General features: G+C 39.2%; 1 protein-coding gene across 2 annotated transcripts in view; it reads left to right on the top strand.

Annotated features, from left to right (window-relative positions):
- Positions 1-14,234, top strand: part of BICC1 (BicC family RNA binding protein 1) — a gene marked incomplete at its 5' end in the record, with an annotated part of 255,932 nt that overhangs the window by 207,105 nt on the left and 34,593 nt on the right. For both annotated transcript variants that reach the window (XM_080688594.1, XM_080688595.1), the window contains 2 exons: positions 11,833-11,912; positions 13,712-13,870. In XM_080688594.1, the coding sequence (XP_080544720.1) occupies positions 11,833-11,912; positions 13,712-13,870 (239 nt within the window). The remainder of the gene's footprint in view (positions 1-11,832; positions 11,913-13,711; positions 13,871-14,234) is intronic.

Genomic DNA, 14,234 nt, shown 5'->3' on the forward strand with positions numbered 1-14,234 from the left:
CTAAGTAATTTCTTTAAGGCTCATTTACCTAATATTAGGTACTTTTAATTTTTGTGAAAATCACTACCTTCTTGAGATTATAGACACTCTTGAACCCCTGGAGTTGTATGAGCCCTTCATTAACCGCTTTCAGTGCCACCTGTAAAGCGTTCTCACTAGATCTTACGAGAAGGGAGAGAAAGGCGGAGAATTTTAATGCCGGTCTCCAGCCACTAAGTTATTTTTAGAACTCAAGTCCTAAGTGTTTGCCTGTTTCTTAATTGTGCCTTCAAACGACAGAATTTCTGGTTTTTAAATGTCTTCTCTTAGTGGGCCGGAAATGAAGCAGAGAGATCACGTATGTGGCATGATGTGGTCAAGTCTTCATTCACAGGACTTGTCTAACGTGGGAGCCCTTAAACGCATGGCAGCTTTTCCGTGATGGCAGCCGCAGTGGTGTGTTAGGCTGTCTCCTGAATGGTCCCAGCTGTTGTGAAAAGGGACCGTCTGCCCTGGCCACAGATTCCAGTGCTGTGAGCTTAGAGCACAGGCACACCGCTGGGAGCTGCCCTGTGCGCTGTGAACATCAGTATTCCTTGGAGAGAGAAGGAAGATGAGTCAGTTCTGGCTCCTAGAAATTCTTGCATAACGTGCTGTTATCTCAGCACAGTTCCCTGGGGATGCTTTATCCTGGCACACGCCTGCATCCCTGCGTCAGTGCTCCGGAAGGTTTGGGACTCCAGTCCCTCTCCACAGGGCCTGTGTGCAGTTCAGCTCGCTTGCACGTGCCTTTCTCATCCTGGGCCCTTGCGTTATTGCTTCTGCCGTGCCGTGTGCTTGGGCTTTGTTCCCGTTGTGACAGGCATGACCATCTGCAGCTCATGCACGTGTGAACATCCTCCCTTGCAGTAACCTCGCCCGGTCCCTGCTGTATGCAGACCTGCTGCAAACAAACCATGCAGAAGAGTCCAGCTCTCCGCCTGGCACTTCGCTTCCTCTCCTCCCCCTTCCCAGAATCCTCTTCCTTATCTCTGAATGCCGAAAGGCTTGGAGAAACTGATGGAATTAGGCTTTGTGTTTTTAACTTTGTTTTTCCACCCTCTGTGTCCCATTTCTCTTGTGCTGTGGATTTTTTTCTGCACTCCTTCTACCTGAAGAGCAACTCAGCGGTTGTGCTTGGAGTTCAGTTTACATGGCATGAGATAAGGTGGTTTATAAGATAAGGTCGTCTACCCTTTTCCAATTCTCTCACTCCCTAAATACATCTGTTCTTGATTATTTCATCTGGTCGGCCTTGAGTTTGCTTATTGCTCTGTTTGCATTTCGTTGTTCTCTGAGATTATTTCTCGGTTTTTGCTGAGTCCCTGTAACTTTGTTTCTGATGAAATAAGCAGCTCTGATAAGGCACACACGGAATCTTACCAGACAAGAGGCATGTGCCGGTTTACCACTTCCCTCCTGTACCCTCATTGTCTCCTGAAGTGGAAATATCAGTGGAGAACCATTAGAACAGCTTATTATCATTGTATTTGAACTCTTTTATTGGTGATTATGTTGGAAATGCTGGTATTGCATCAGCAGAAAGCTCTTGTGTATCTTCTAGCTAGCTTCGAATTTTCCCAAGCTGACACCTCGTCGATAAAGGTGTCTACAGGCTCCTTCTCTGAGTGTGGACGCACCCTTTCCTTTCATTCAGCAAGAACTCGCCGAAGGGTGGATTGCCCGAGTGGTGAGGGCAGCTCATCTCCAGTCATTGCCAAATAGTCGAGCTGACCCACATCTTGAGGAACTTGCGGTGCCTTAGCTTCAGATTTGCTCACGGCACTCATGCCCCTCTCATGTCAAGCATATGCGCTCTGTTGGGTATCGAGTTTTGTTCTGCCCAGTGGAATTCTGATGGGAAGTTATCGCGGGCATCATGGTAGGTAAGCTGATTGCGGGTACCTATGGAAATCGTTTTTCTCATGAAAACGAGGTTTTTGAGTTTAAAAATGCATTTGCTTTTGCACGTTACTGTTCGTGTCCCTTCTCTTCCTATTAACTAGTGAGGAGATTAACCTTTTCTGTTTTAAGGTAAGGGTGACTTTGCCTTATCCGACAGCAGTGTAGTCTGTGTAAGGAATGCCCACGGCAGATAGACCTGCTTTTTCTCCATCCCAGTTGTTATATCACATGTGTATGGCTGCTCACCAACATTTTGCCGTAACGGCGTGTAGCTTGGGCTCTTCTGCCACCTCTCCAAATATAGTCTTTGCCCTTTTATTCTAACTCAGTGTATTGGAATTCTTGTTGGCAAACAGTATTCTTTGAAAGAATCTGGATTCTAGATTACTGTCTATAAAATAAGCTGAAAGTACATTGACTTCCTGTCATTCTATTCTTTTCTTTAAAAATCATTTTCAGTCAGGTTTAATGAGTCAGTTCAGGTTTTCTCTATCTCTTGATAAAGTGTATTATCTTCACTTACAGAATGTGATATTGGTCTGTTGTTTGACCTGTATAACTTTTTTTTTTTTTTTTTTTTGGTTTGTTTATAAAGGACAGCCTATTTCTCAAGAGGTCAGAGGGAAACTCCTTTGTTTCACAGGAAAATATGGGCTGTGGCCAGTTGACTGTGAGTTGAGTTCATTTTGCTGATCAGCATAGTGACTTGCCAACGTAAAGGAAAAGTGATCAAAGTAGCAGACGTATTGGAGGGTATCAATGTTGAACTGGGACGTGGCTCAAATAGGGTTTGAAGTAGATCCCGTCTCTGTATGGGGTTGTTGCTGCATTTGTTTTGGGTCCGCAAGCACATTATTTGGGAAATGCCAGTGGGCTGAGCACTGGATTTCATCCATGTTGAAACAGAATCGCCCATTCCTGGAGTGTGCCAAGCAGAAGGAAGGCTCAAGCTGCCATCTCTGCAGCCGGCCGTGGGTCCCGCACAAGGTCCAGAAGCGAATCCTCCTCCGCTCGTCAGCAGATTGCTGTTTCAGACACGCGTGTTTACCGCCTGCAGCTTATGGTTCTAGAAACATTTTAGATGGTGATATCTTTGGTGAGCTACTTTACCTTGAGATACCAAAAATTGGAAAATAAAGTTGTTTATGACTTTAGTCTTATTTAAGAACCTTATAGTACTGCTTTATGTTAAAGAAATTTAGATTTATAAGAAAATATAAGGAATTATAAGACCAGATTTCCCTCCTTCCTTCCTTCCTTCCTTCTTTCCTTCCTTCCTTCCTTCCTTCCTTCCTTCCTTCCTTCCTTCCTTCCTTCCTTCCTTCCTTCCTCTATATTCTAAAGATCCAACGACTTGTCTATAGGAACAGAGCTTCTTTATGGCTTAATTGGGATTCACACCATAGTATCACAGCTGTGGGATCTACGTATTTTCCCTACAACATGAAGGGAAGCTAGCCTATTGCAGAGTCAGAGTCATACACTTAATGCAGTCTGTGGCTTTCGGTGGCATTTCTCTATGTCAGTGGTTCTCAACCTTTCTAATGCCGTGACCCTTTAATACAGTTCCTCATGTTGTGGTGACCCCCAACCATAAAATTATTTTTGTTGCTACTTCATAACTAATTTTGCTACTGTTATGAATCGTAATGTAAATATCTGTGTTTTCCGATGGTCTTGGGCTCTACAGCAGTGGTTCTCAACCTGTGGGTCGCCTAAGACCATCGGAAAACACAGATATTTACATTATGATTCATAACAGTAGCAAAATTACAGTCATGAAGTAGCAACGAAAATAATTTTATGGTTGGGGGTCACCACAACATGAGGAACTGTATTAAAGGGTCGCGGCATTAGAAAGGTTGAGAATCACTGCTCTATGTGATTCAAGCCAGCCAGTGCCTTTGAGATGCCTGGGGCTTTTGCTGAGACTTGATGTACCAGTATATTGGCTGCTTGACAAAATCCTTACCCCAGGGCCACAGTCTTCCTTACATATAAAAAATGGTCATTTCCACTCTGGAACTGCTTGCCAGCTGTGGACGTATCCACAGGGATTCCAGGGATTTTGGTGGAGGTTGGGGGTGAACACCAACCACTCCCAACAGTGTTGACGGACCCAGCCCCAGCCTAGCCATGTCCTCCTTGGTTAGACAGTTTTAAAGTCTAAGACTCGATAAGAAGAACGTGAACTAAAAGTGAGAGGAGCTCCGAGCCAGGAGAAAGTGAATTCTGTCCACAGGTCTCTTCTTAGGAATTTAAGGCCAGTTTGACAGGTTTGTGTATGTGAATAAAGCCATCCCCAGTTTCAGGTCATGACATGGAACCTTCTCCCCAGGAACCAAAGTGCAACTCTAATATGATGTCGTTTATTTGTGGGCTTTATGGGTGGGAGGAGTTGGGTTAGTCCAGCAAAGAATTGGCTGTTGTTTTTTCTCTCTCCAGGAGAACGTGCTGAGAATGAAAGCATTACTTAGAATTTGGGGGATTGACTCTTTCGCTCAGCAGCACTCAATCATGGAGACAGGGACGTAGCTACAAACAGATGATTGGTGAAATACTGAAGGCTTAACTTCATCGTGTGACAATAGGGCATTACTTTCTGTAGCAGGATCAATGCAATGACATGGTTGACAACAGCATTTTCCATAGAATTTGCTGCGGGAAAGGCATGAACTGGGAAGGAGGTTTAAGCTTGAGGAGAGGAGGAAAGGCAACAAAATATTTACCAACATTTCCAGGAATGGGCTGTTTCTAAGGATGGGAAAGTAGAGAGTAGAAACCAGGGTACCAAGAGATAATCTTTCATACCCACAACTAAAATTTCACTTAAGTTCTTGTAAACATCCCAACTATTTTTACTGAAAATAGGGTTTTTAGCATATGTTCTTATGAAAACAGTTGTTGGCTTAGCAAGTCCTTATGAATATATGAAAGGGATTAAAAACCTTTTTGCTCAGAGGTTTAGCTCTTTTTCAGTGTATACATATAAAACACCCATTTCATACCCTTCTCCATACCCAGGTCCACACAGCTTCTCATTACTCAGTGAAGGCTGGATCACATCTGGTGTTCCTCTCTTTCACGGAGATGTAAGAAGATTGATGGGTCAGAACTATAAAAATGTAGATGGCTATTTGAAAGTTCTCTGTATTTTTATAGAAGTAATAAGATCAAAGTATTTTTAGTGGGAAGTGCCCACTGATTTCCATCTCCTCCCTCTGTACTAGCTATATCCCAAAATAGGGGAGTTGGCAGTCCATTCAGCAACAGCTTACTGAGTATCTGCTATTTGGTTGGCACTGTGGGAGTTACAAAGCTAATCAAGACAGTCTTGTATTCAGGGAGTGTGAGGGTTGATCATAAAGCAATGAATATTATTTTTATTTTTTTAATATGTTCTCATTGATTTTTTAGAGAGAGAGGAAGGAAGAAAAGATAGAAACCTCGATGTGAGAGAAACATCTATCAGCTGCCTCCTGCATACCCCCTACTGGGGATCAAGCCTGCAACCTGGGCATGTGCCTTGACTGGGAATCGAACAGGTGACTTATTGGTACATAGGTAGATGCTCAACCACTGAGCCATACTGGCCAGGCTTATTTTTAGAGCAAATGTGTCAAAACTTTCATGCCCAAATTGGAGTTGTCTTTCAAAGCAATTAACTTGCGGGAGGGGAAACTAGACACTTATTGCCTATTTTTCTGTCATCTTCCAACAATCTTCATAGCTGACATTTTCCTTGTTTTTATGATTATTCATATGGTTGATACTTGGACTATTCTTTTCTCCATCAAGTATTTCCAGAATGAGTCTGAATGAAACCTTAGTCCCCTGTGGTATCACATGGGCATGCTTGAACTGGAAGCTGTAACACTCAGAAAGCAGAGAACTGTGTTTCAGGATTTGAGATGAGCCATTAGGGTCAGCATGGAATAAGAGCTCACATCCTGTAGATATTTTTTAAGCAAGGGCAAAAGGTCGGGGGTGGGGCGGAGTGAAAAATACACTTTGCAATCGAACGCAGGATTTTGTCAGGTTTGTTTTTCTCTGTACTTATGAGACTTCATTATTTTCCCAACAAGTGCTGCCTTGGGTTCTGGAGAGTTTGGTTTGTAACCCTGAATGATTTAAAATTTTGGTCACTAGATGGTGCTCTTTCACTTTGAAATAAAATGGTATTTAAAAAAAATTTTTTTAATTGAATTTATTGATGTGGTGGTTAATAAATTACATAGGTTTCAGGTGTACAATTCTATAATATATCATCTGTATGTTGTATTGGGTGTTCACCATCCCAAGTCAAGTGTCCTTCCATCTCCATTTATTCCCCCTTTACCCTCTTGTTCATCCCTCACCTCCCTTTTCCCTCTGGTAATCACCATACTGTTTGTTGTCTGTGTCTGTGAGGTTTTTTTCCCCCTTTGCTTAGGTCCTTCACTGTTTTCACCCAGGCCCCCAAACCCCCTCCGTTCTGACAGCTGCAGTCTGTTCTCTGTATCTATGTTTTTGTTTTGTCTGTTAGTTTATTCTGTTCATTCGATTAATTCTAGATAAAAGGTAAGACTTCCTTCTTTTTTATGGCCGAGTAGTATTCTATTGTGTAAATGTACTACAGCTTTTTTATCTACTCATCTACTGATGGACACTTGGGCTGCTTCCAAATCTTGGCTTTTGTAAATAACACTTCAGTAAGCATAGGGTTGCATATATTCTTTCGAATTCGTGTTTTGGGTTTCACGGATAAATTCTCAGAAGTGGAATCACTGGGTCACAAGGCAGTTCCATTTTAAATTTTTTGAGGTAACTCCATACTGCTTTCCACTGTGGTTACACCAGTGTACATTTCCAGCAACAGTGAATGAGGGTTCCCTTTTCTCCACATCCTCACCAACACTTGTTGTTTGTTGATTTATTGATGATAGCCATTCTGACAGGTATGAGGTGATATCTCATTTTTGTGGTTTTAATTTGTATTTCTCTGATTTTTAATGATGTTGAGCATCTTTTCATATGTCTGTTGGCCATCTGTATGTCCTCTATGGAGAAGTGTCTATTCAGGCCCATTGCCCATTTTTAATTGGATTGTTTGTTTTCTTGGTTTTGAGTTATATGAGTTCTTTATAAATTTTGGATATTATCAGATGTGAAGTCCCATTTTTTAATTTTTTCTTTTGTTTCCCTTGCCTAAGGAAATATATCACAAAAAAATATTGCTAAGAGAGATGTCTGAGATTTTACTGCCCATGTTTTCTTCTAGGATTTTTATCGTTTCAGTTCTAACATTTAAGTGTTTAATCCATTTTGAGTTTATTCTTATGTATGGTGAAAAAGGTGGTCTAGTTTCATTTTTTTTGCACGTATCTATCCTATTTTCCCAACAACACCTATTGAATATACTCTTTACCCCATTGTATGTTTTTGCTTCCTTTGTCAAATATTAATTGACCATAGAGGTGGGGCTTATTTTGGGGCTCTCTATACTATTTCATTGACCTGTGTGTCTGTTTTCATGCCAGGACCATGCTGTTTTGATTACCATGGCCTTGTAGTATAGTTCGATATCAGGTAGCATGATTCCTCCAACTTTGTTCTTCTTTCTCAAGATGGCTGTGGCTGTTTGGAGTCTTTTGTGGTTCCATAAAAATTTTTGGAATGTTTGTTCTAGTTCTGTGAAATATGCCATTGACGTCTTTGTAGGAATTGCGTTGAATCTGCAGTTTGGTTTGGGTAGAATACACCTTTTAATGATGTTAATTCTTACTATCTGTTACCACAGTATATGCTTCTACTTATTTGTATCTTCTTCAATTTCTTTCTTCAGCATCTTGTAATTTTCCAAATCAGGTCTTTTACATCCTTGGTTACAGTTATTCCTAGGTTTTTTTTTTTGTTTGTTTGTTTTTTTAATGCAATTGTAAATGGTATTATTTCCTTAGTTTCCCTTTTTGATAGTTCATTATTGGTGTATAAAAATGCAACTGATATCTGGATATTTATTTCGTGTCCTGCTACTTTACAGAATTTTATCAGTTCTAGTAGATTTTTTTGTGGAAACTTTAGTGTTCTCTGTATACCGTATCATGTCATCTGCAAATAATGACAATTTTGCTTCTCCCTTTCCAATTTGGATGTCTTCTATTTCTTTTTCTTGTCTGATTGCTGTGGCTAGGACTTCCAGTACTATGTGGAATAAGAGTGGTGAAAGTGGACATTCCTGTCTTCTTCCTGATCTTAAGGAAATGCTTGAAGTTTTTACCCATCGAGTATGATGTTGGCTCTGGTTTTGTCATATATGGCCTTTCTTATGTTGAGGAATGTTCCCTCTATTCACACTTTATCATAAATGGGTACTGGATTTTATCGAATGCTTTTTGTGCATCTGTTGACATGATCATGTGGTTTTTATCCTTCATTTTGTTTATGTGGTGTATAACATTTATTGATTTGTGAATATTGTACCCACCTTACATTCCTGGAATGAATCCAACTTGATCATGGTGTATGATCTTTTTAATGTATTGCTGGAACTGGTTTGCTAATATTTTGTTGAGAATTTTACCATATATTGGACTATAATTTTCTTTCTTTGTTGTGTCTTTATCTAGTTTTGGAATTAGGATAATGTTGGCCTTGTAAAATGAGCTTGGGACTCTTTCCTCCTCTTGAATTTTTGAAATAGTTTGAGAAGGATAGGTGTTCTTTCCTCTTTGAATGTTTGGTAAAATTTACCTGTAAAGCCATCCAGTCCAGGACTTTTGTTTGTTTGGAGTATTTGATTACTGCTTCAGTTTCACTAGTCTGTGTATTCAGATTCTCTGGTTCTTCCTGATTCACATTTGGAAAATTGTTATGTTTCTAGGAATTTATTATTTCATACAGGTTGTCCTATTTGTTGGCATATAGTTGTTTGTAATATTTTCTCAGAATCCTTTGTGTTTCTTTGCTGTCAGTTGTTAATTTTCTTCTTTCATTTCTGATTTTACTTATTTGGGTTCTCTCTCTCTTTATGAGCTTGGTTGAAGGTTTGTCAATCTTGTCTATATTTTCAAAGAACCAGCTCTTAATTTTATCGATTTCTTATATTGTTGTTGTTTTTTCAGTCTGTGTCTCTAACAGACTCCCATCTCTCCCTGGCAGACAGACTAGACTCCCTGCTGATTTTCACAGCCATGTTATGTGGACACGTCTTCCCAGCTCTGATGCTCAGGGCTGCAGAGCCTGGCTTGGGGTTGAGATCCCATGCTCCTTAGGTAGAGCCTTTGCAGCTGAGATATCCCTTCAGAGTCTCAGCCATCGCCCGTGGGAGCAGGGCCAGCTCTTTTCATGCTCTGCCCTTCCTACCAGTATGATGTGGCTTCTCTGTAGATCCTTGGTTATAGTGCTTCTATTCAGCCAGCTTTCAGCTGGTTATTCAGGTTGATTGCTCTCTATTTTAGTTGTAATTCTAGTTCGGTCCTGGGTATAGGTGAGTGTAACTTCCACCTACTCCATCGCCATCTTGGACCTCTAAAACGTATTTTCTACGGAGGCTTTTCTTTTCTGTTTTCTTTATTGTTCTGTTGATGCAGAGATGGTGGGAAATCAAATTCTTAAATTGGATCTGAGTTTCTTTTCCCTCTACAGATGCCTAGGAATTTTAATGTGATTATTCAGCCTGTGAAGAAATGGGTTTTCAAGTTATCATACCACATATATATATATATTTGGTCCATATATAAGAGACTTCAGTTACATTTTTTATATGGTTTAATCTGCTGTGACCTTCCTTGATGGGAAACCAACACAATGCTGATTGCTGGGTCCTGGAGACCCGGGAACCTATATTTTAGCAAAGGCCACACGTCTGACGAGCAAGCATGTTTTGAGAAGCCACTGGTTCTTGCCCTGTAGTAGTGAGCACTTTCAGTAGAGATCAGCATCACAGTCAGCCTAGTCAATGTGAAGTTGAAGATAGTTGAGACCAAAATTTTGAATACAGACAGCTCTTCATGTAAATATTATCTAGAAGAGTTATAATGGATATGCTAAGAACTATTGAAGAAAATGCTTTGTTTATTTACATAAGTGTGTTAAAGTTGGTGGAGAGTCTTCACAGAGAGAACACCTCCTTGTTAGGGTGCATTCAGGATGAACACAAGGATGCCTTTCTGTGGAGGTTCTCCCAATGTGTGGTGGCTGGACATTCATCCTGTCAGACTTTTAAGCCCCTGCCTTATAATACCTAACACTTCAACACTTTAGAGAGTTATAACCAGTCTGAAGGTCTTTGATATTTACAATGTCCCTTTGACAGGGTAAGTGTCAGAGGAGGGATTCAAGGAAGGATAAGGAGAAGTGCCCAAGGCCAAGAGCAGCCACCAGGGGTCTCAGTCTGGGAGATAGATGGTGGGGAGTGGAGTTGATGGCACTGACTTTTGAAGCACAGCTGCTGGGATGTCTCCCCAGGAAGCTAGATGCATTCCTGAACACCGAAGCTATTGCTCTGTCCTGGTCCTAAGAGCAGGTAGCCTTAGAAAATATTTTCTCCTCCCATTCTTCTCACTCTCTTGCTCTCTCGCTCTCCAATAGCTCAGCTGCACCTTGTAAATATGATGTGCTGATAAAGCCATTGCTTTTCAGATGGACTGTGGGATGGGGATGGGTGACTCACAGTATGAGGGCTATATGTGTAATTTGATTAAAATTCCCACCTGGTGACTCCAACTTCTTATCCTAGAGAATTGATGGTTTAGAAGGAGTCAGGCAGAATTGCTTGTTAGTTGTGAAGGATGCTCAGCCAACATTTTCTGATGCTGCCCCAACCTGAGGTGAAGTACAGTATATGAAGGACTTAGCAGTCAGTAAGATTGGCATCATTAATGATTGTGATGATGACGGTAAATCATCTGTTATTCAGCTTTGTCACTAAGCTAGTGGTGTAGAACTTTGGCTTATCCCAGAATGGTCTTGGTCTCTGTCAGACTAACCTGTGAGGTACGAAAGCACCTAGGTTGCTGGGGAGAATTGAGAACCTGATTAAAGGGAGAACTGCAGAGGCACATCCCGTCCTGGGCTTTGCTCTGAGTCTCCCTCCACCGGAAGATCCCAGTGTGGCCACTGCCTCACCTTTATTCAGCCTTTATTCAGACCTCACTTTCTCAGAGGCTGATGCCCTGCCCTGTCCCACCGCTGTACTCCTGATCCTCTTGTCTTCCCCCCTCATAACAGTTATATTCTAATATACTAGATAATTTATTCATTTGATTCATTTTTGTCTCCTTGCACAAGACTATAAACTTCATGTGGACAGAGGTTGTTTTTCTTCCTTGATAAATCCCCACTCCTAAAATAATGCCCTAGTACAGAGGTTCAGAAAATATATGCCGAATGAATGAATGCTTTCCAATATAACATTCCATGGCAGTAGTAAACAATAGGTGTAACATATATCAGTCACTACTTATTCGGAATAAATATTAGATATTCCTGAATGGAGATTAAATTCTCTTCCCCCCCCCCCCCCCCCCCATTTAACAGTAGATTCCTCTGTAAACAACCTCACAAAGCTCTGATGTAGATGAAATGAGTTAATGCACTTAAAGCGTTAGAACGGCCTGGAGTGGAGCAAGGGGTCAGTTAATAAATGGAATTGGTAGACTCATTTGTTTAAAATATAATTATATGGTATACTTATTTTTCAATTAAGTCTAAAGTTAAATGTTTTAACAAGTTTTAAGAAGGAAATGAGACATAGATGAATGCACAATTTGGGTATTTTTTTACATTCTTGTCTTTATTACAGTGACAACACACTTAGATTGACAAATATTGAATTTATTATGGAATCCCTTATAATGTAACATCAATTTTAAAACAGTTTGGGGGCTTCACATGAACCTTTTGTTTTTGTTTTTTTATTTCTTATAGATCCCCATATTAAGGTTTCTGGAAAGAAAGAAGATGTTAAGGAAGCCAAGGAAATGATCATGTCTGTCTTAGACACAAAAGTAAGTGAATGTTAAGGACACTCAGATGTCAGAACTTTGTCTCTGCAAGGGCTGCTTCATGCTGTTATGAAAGAACCATTTGGAGAAGAAAAACCAGGAGAAAGTAATGGTGGGTTTTAAAATAAGCACGTGTGATTCTACAGTGGATGTAAAGTTCTGTTTGAAATCTGAATAGAGTCTCTCCTGCTGGCTGAGTAATGGAATATTATATTTACACATGTGTATGAATACACACACGTATATGTATGTGTGCAAATGTGTATATATATGTATGTATGTATGTATGTAGTATGTATATGCCATCTTCAAAAATATGATTTTCATAGGACAAGTAATGAAGGTTGTAAGAATTAGAATGTTTGCCCTTATGATGCCAGTAGAAAACCAAAATAATCTTCTGTATAGCTCTGTGTGACGGCATAAAGTTGACACTTTGTCTTGTCCATTCTTTCTCTGAAAGCATATGCATGCAGATAATAGGGAAATTTAAGTATTTAAAAATGTACACTCATGTGAGTATTTAATTTTAATATACACTTTAAATCACTTACCTTGATAAGCACTTTAAAGATACTAATTTTTTAATTCTCATAATTTAGCAAAGAGCTATTAGGGAATTTAACCAGGGTCCATTAGCTGATAAGTGAGGAAGGAGATGGGATTTAAATCCAGGCTCTCTGGTTCTTAACCATTCACTATTTTACCACCTGTTGTTTTATTGAAATGGTTTCTGATCTCTTCCTCTTCTTGTTCTTTTTTTGTTGTTGTTATTTTAAAGAATTTTTACCTTATAATTATTAACTATTTCAGAATTTTCACCAAAGAAGAGTATCTTCTTGTATTTCAAAGGTTAAACCAAAGAACTAACCAAAGTATTGAATGGATATGTTTAAAATTTAAGAATTGAGAAGATGTAAAATTGTTGAAATTTTTAACATCTAGTTGTCTTTTGATTTTTAAATTTTGCTTCCTAAGGACTGAAGAATTTCAGGGAAATTCTTGTAAACGAGAAAAGATTTCATGGTAGTCTTTATAATTTTATAACACTAAATTTCCCAAAATTCAATACATGAATACCAACCAGACCATAATTATTATGTCTTAGAATTTTACATTTTGCTTTAATATAACTAATCTCATACTTTGTATTTTCACTTAAGCCATTTTTCTATTAGAGATCATTTTTCAGCTTTGTGGTCTCTTTCTCACTCTTGTTCCCACCAGAGAATAATAAGTCTACTTTGTAAAGTTTGACACAGTAATATAGAAGTCGTGAGAATGCTTGTAAATACTTCTTTACTTAGTTTAAATCACTTTTATTTTTAATCTCTAGTTTCCTATTGCCTTAGTTCTACAGTCCTAACATATACATATGTGTACATAAGTATAGTCCTATTAATATATATGTGTATATATAGTCAGTGTTGTAATTGTGTTTTCAACTGGTTTTAGTTTTTTGAATTAAATGTTTCATTAATAATATCTATTAAAGAAAAAAGTGAGTTATTTGTAATTGTAGCTGATTTTACTTAAAGGCTGCTTTCTAAAAGATTATTTTGGTAAAGAGTATATCTTTCTATTTCTTCTGACAAATTTGTCTTAAAATAAGAATTTCTTTTTTATAGCCCAAGAGAAATAGATAGAAAGTAAACATTTACAGATTAAGATGATTTTGTTAGGAAATCTGTACACTCTGCCATGGCTCACTTTTTGTTAAAACTATTCCCTTGAGAGGAGGGATGTTTTAGGGAGTTGTCCCTTTTTCACACATCAAGAAATAATACGTTATTTCCACATAGAGCAATCGGGTCACCTTGAAGATGGACGTTTCGCATACAGAACATTCTCACGTCATCGGCAAAGGTGGCAATAACATAAAAAAAGTGATGGAAGAAACAGGATGCCACATCCACTTCCCAGATTCCAACAGGAATAACCAAGCAGAAAAAAGCAATCAGGTACTTAGTCTTTCTCATGAATTTTTATAAAACGAATTTTACAGCCTCAGTTTTCCATATGCATATCTTTACAGCCTCAGTTTTCCGTATGCATATATTTTACAGCCTCAGTTTTCCGTATGCATATCTTTTACAGCCTCAGTTTTCCGTATGCATATCTTTACAGCCTCAGTTTTCCATATGCATATCTTTTACAGCCTCAGTTTTCCGTATGCATATCTTTTACAGCCTCAGTTTTCCGTATGCATATCTTTACAGCCTCAGTTTTCCGTATGCATATCTTTACAGCCTCAGTTTTCCATATGCATATCTTTTACAGCCTCAGTTTTCCGTATGCATATCTTTACAGCCTCAGTTTTCCATA

The sequence above is a fragment of the Plecotus auritus genome, assembly GCF_963455305.1.
Source record: "Plecotus auritus genome assembly, chromosome: 9".
Classification (NCBI taxonomy): domain Eukaryota; kingdom Metazoa; phylum Chordata; class Mammalia; order Chiroptera; family Vespertilionidae; genus Plecotus; species Plecotus auritus.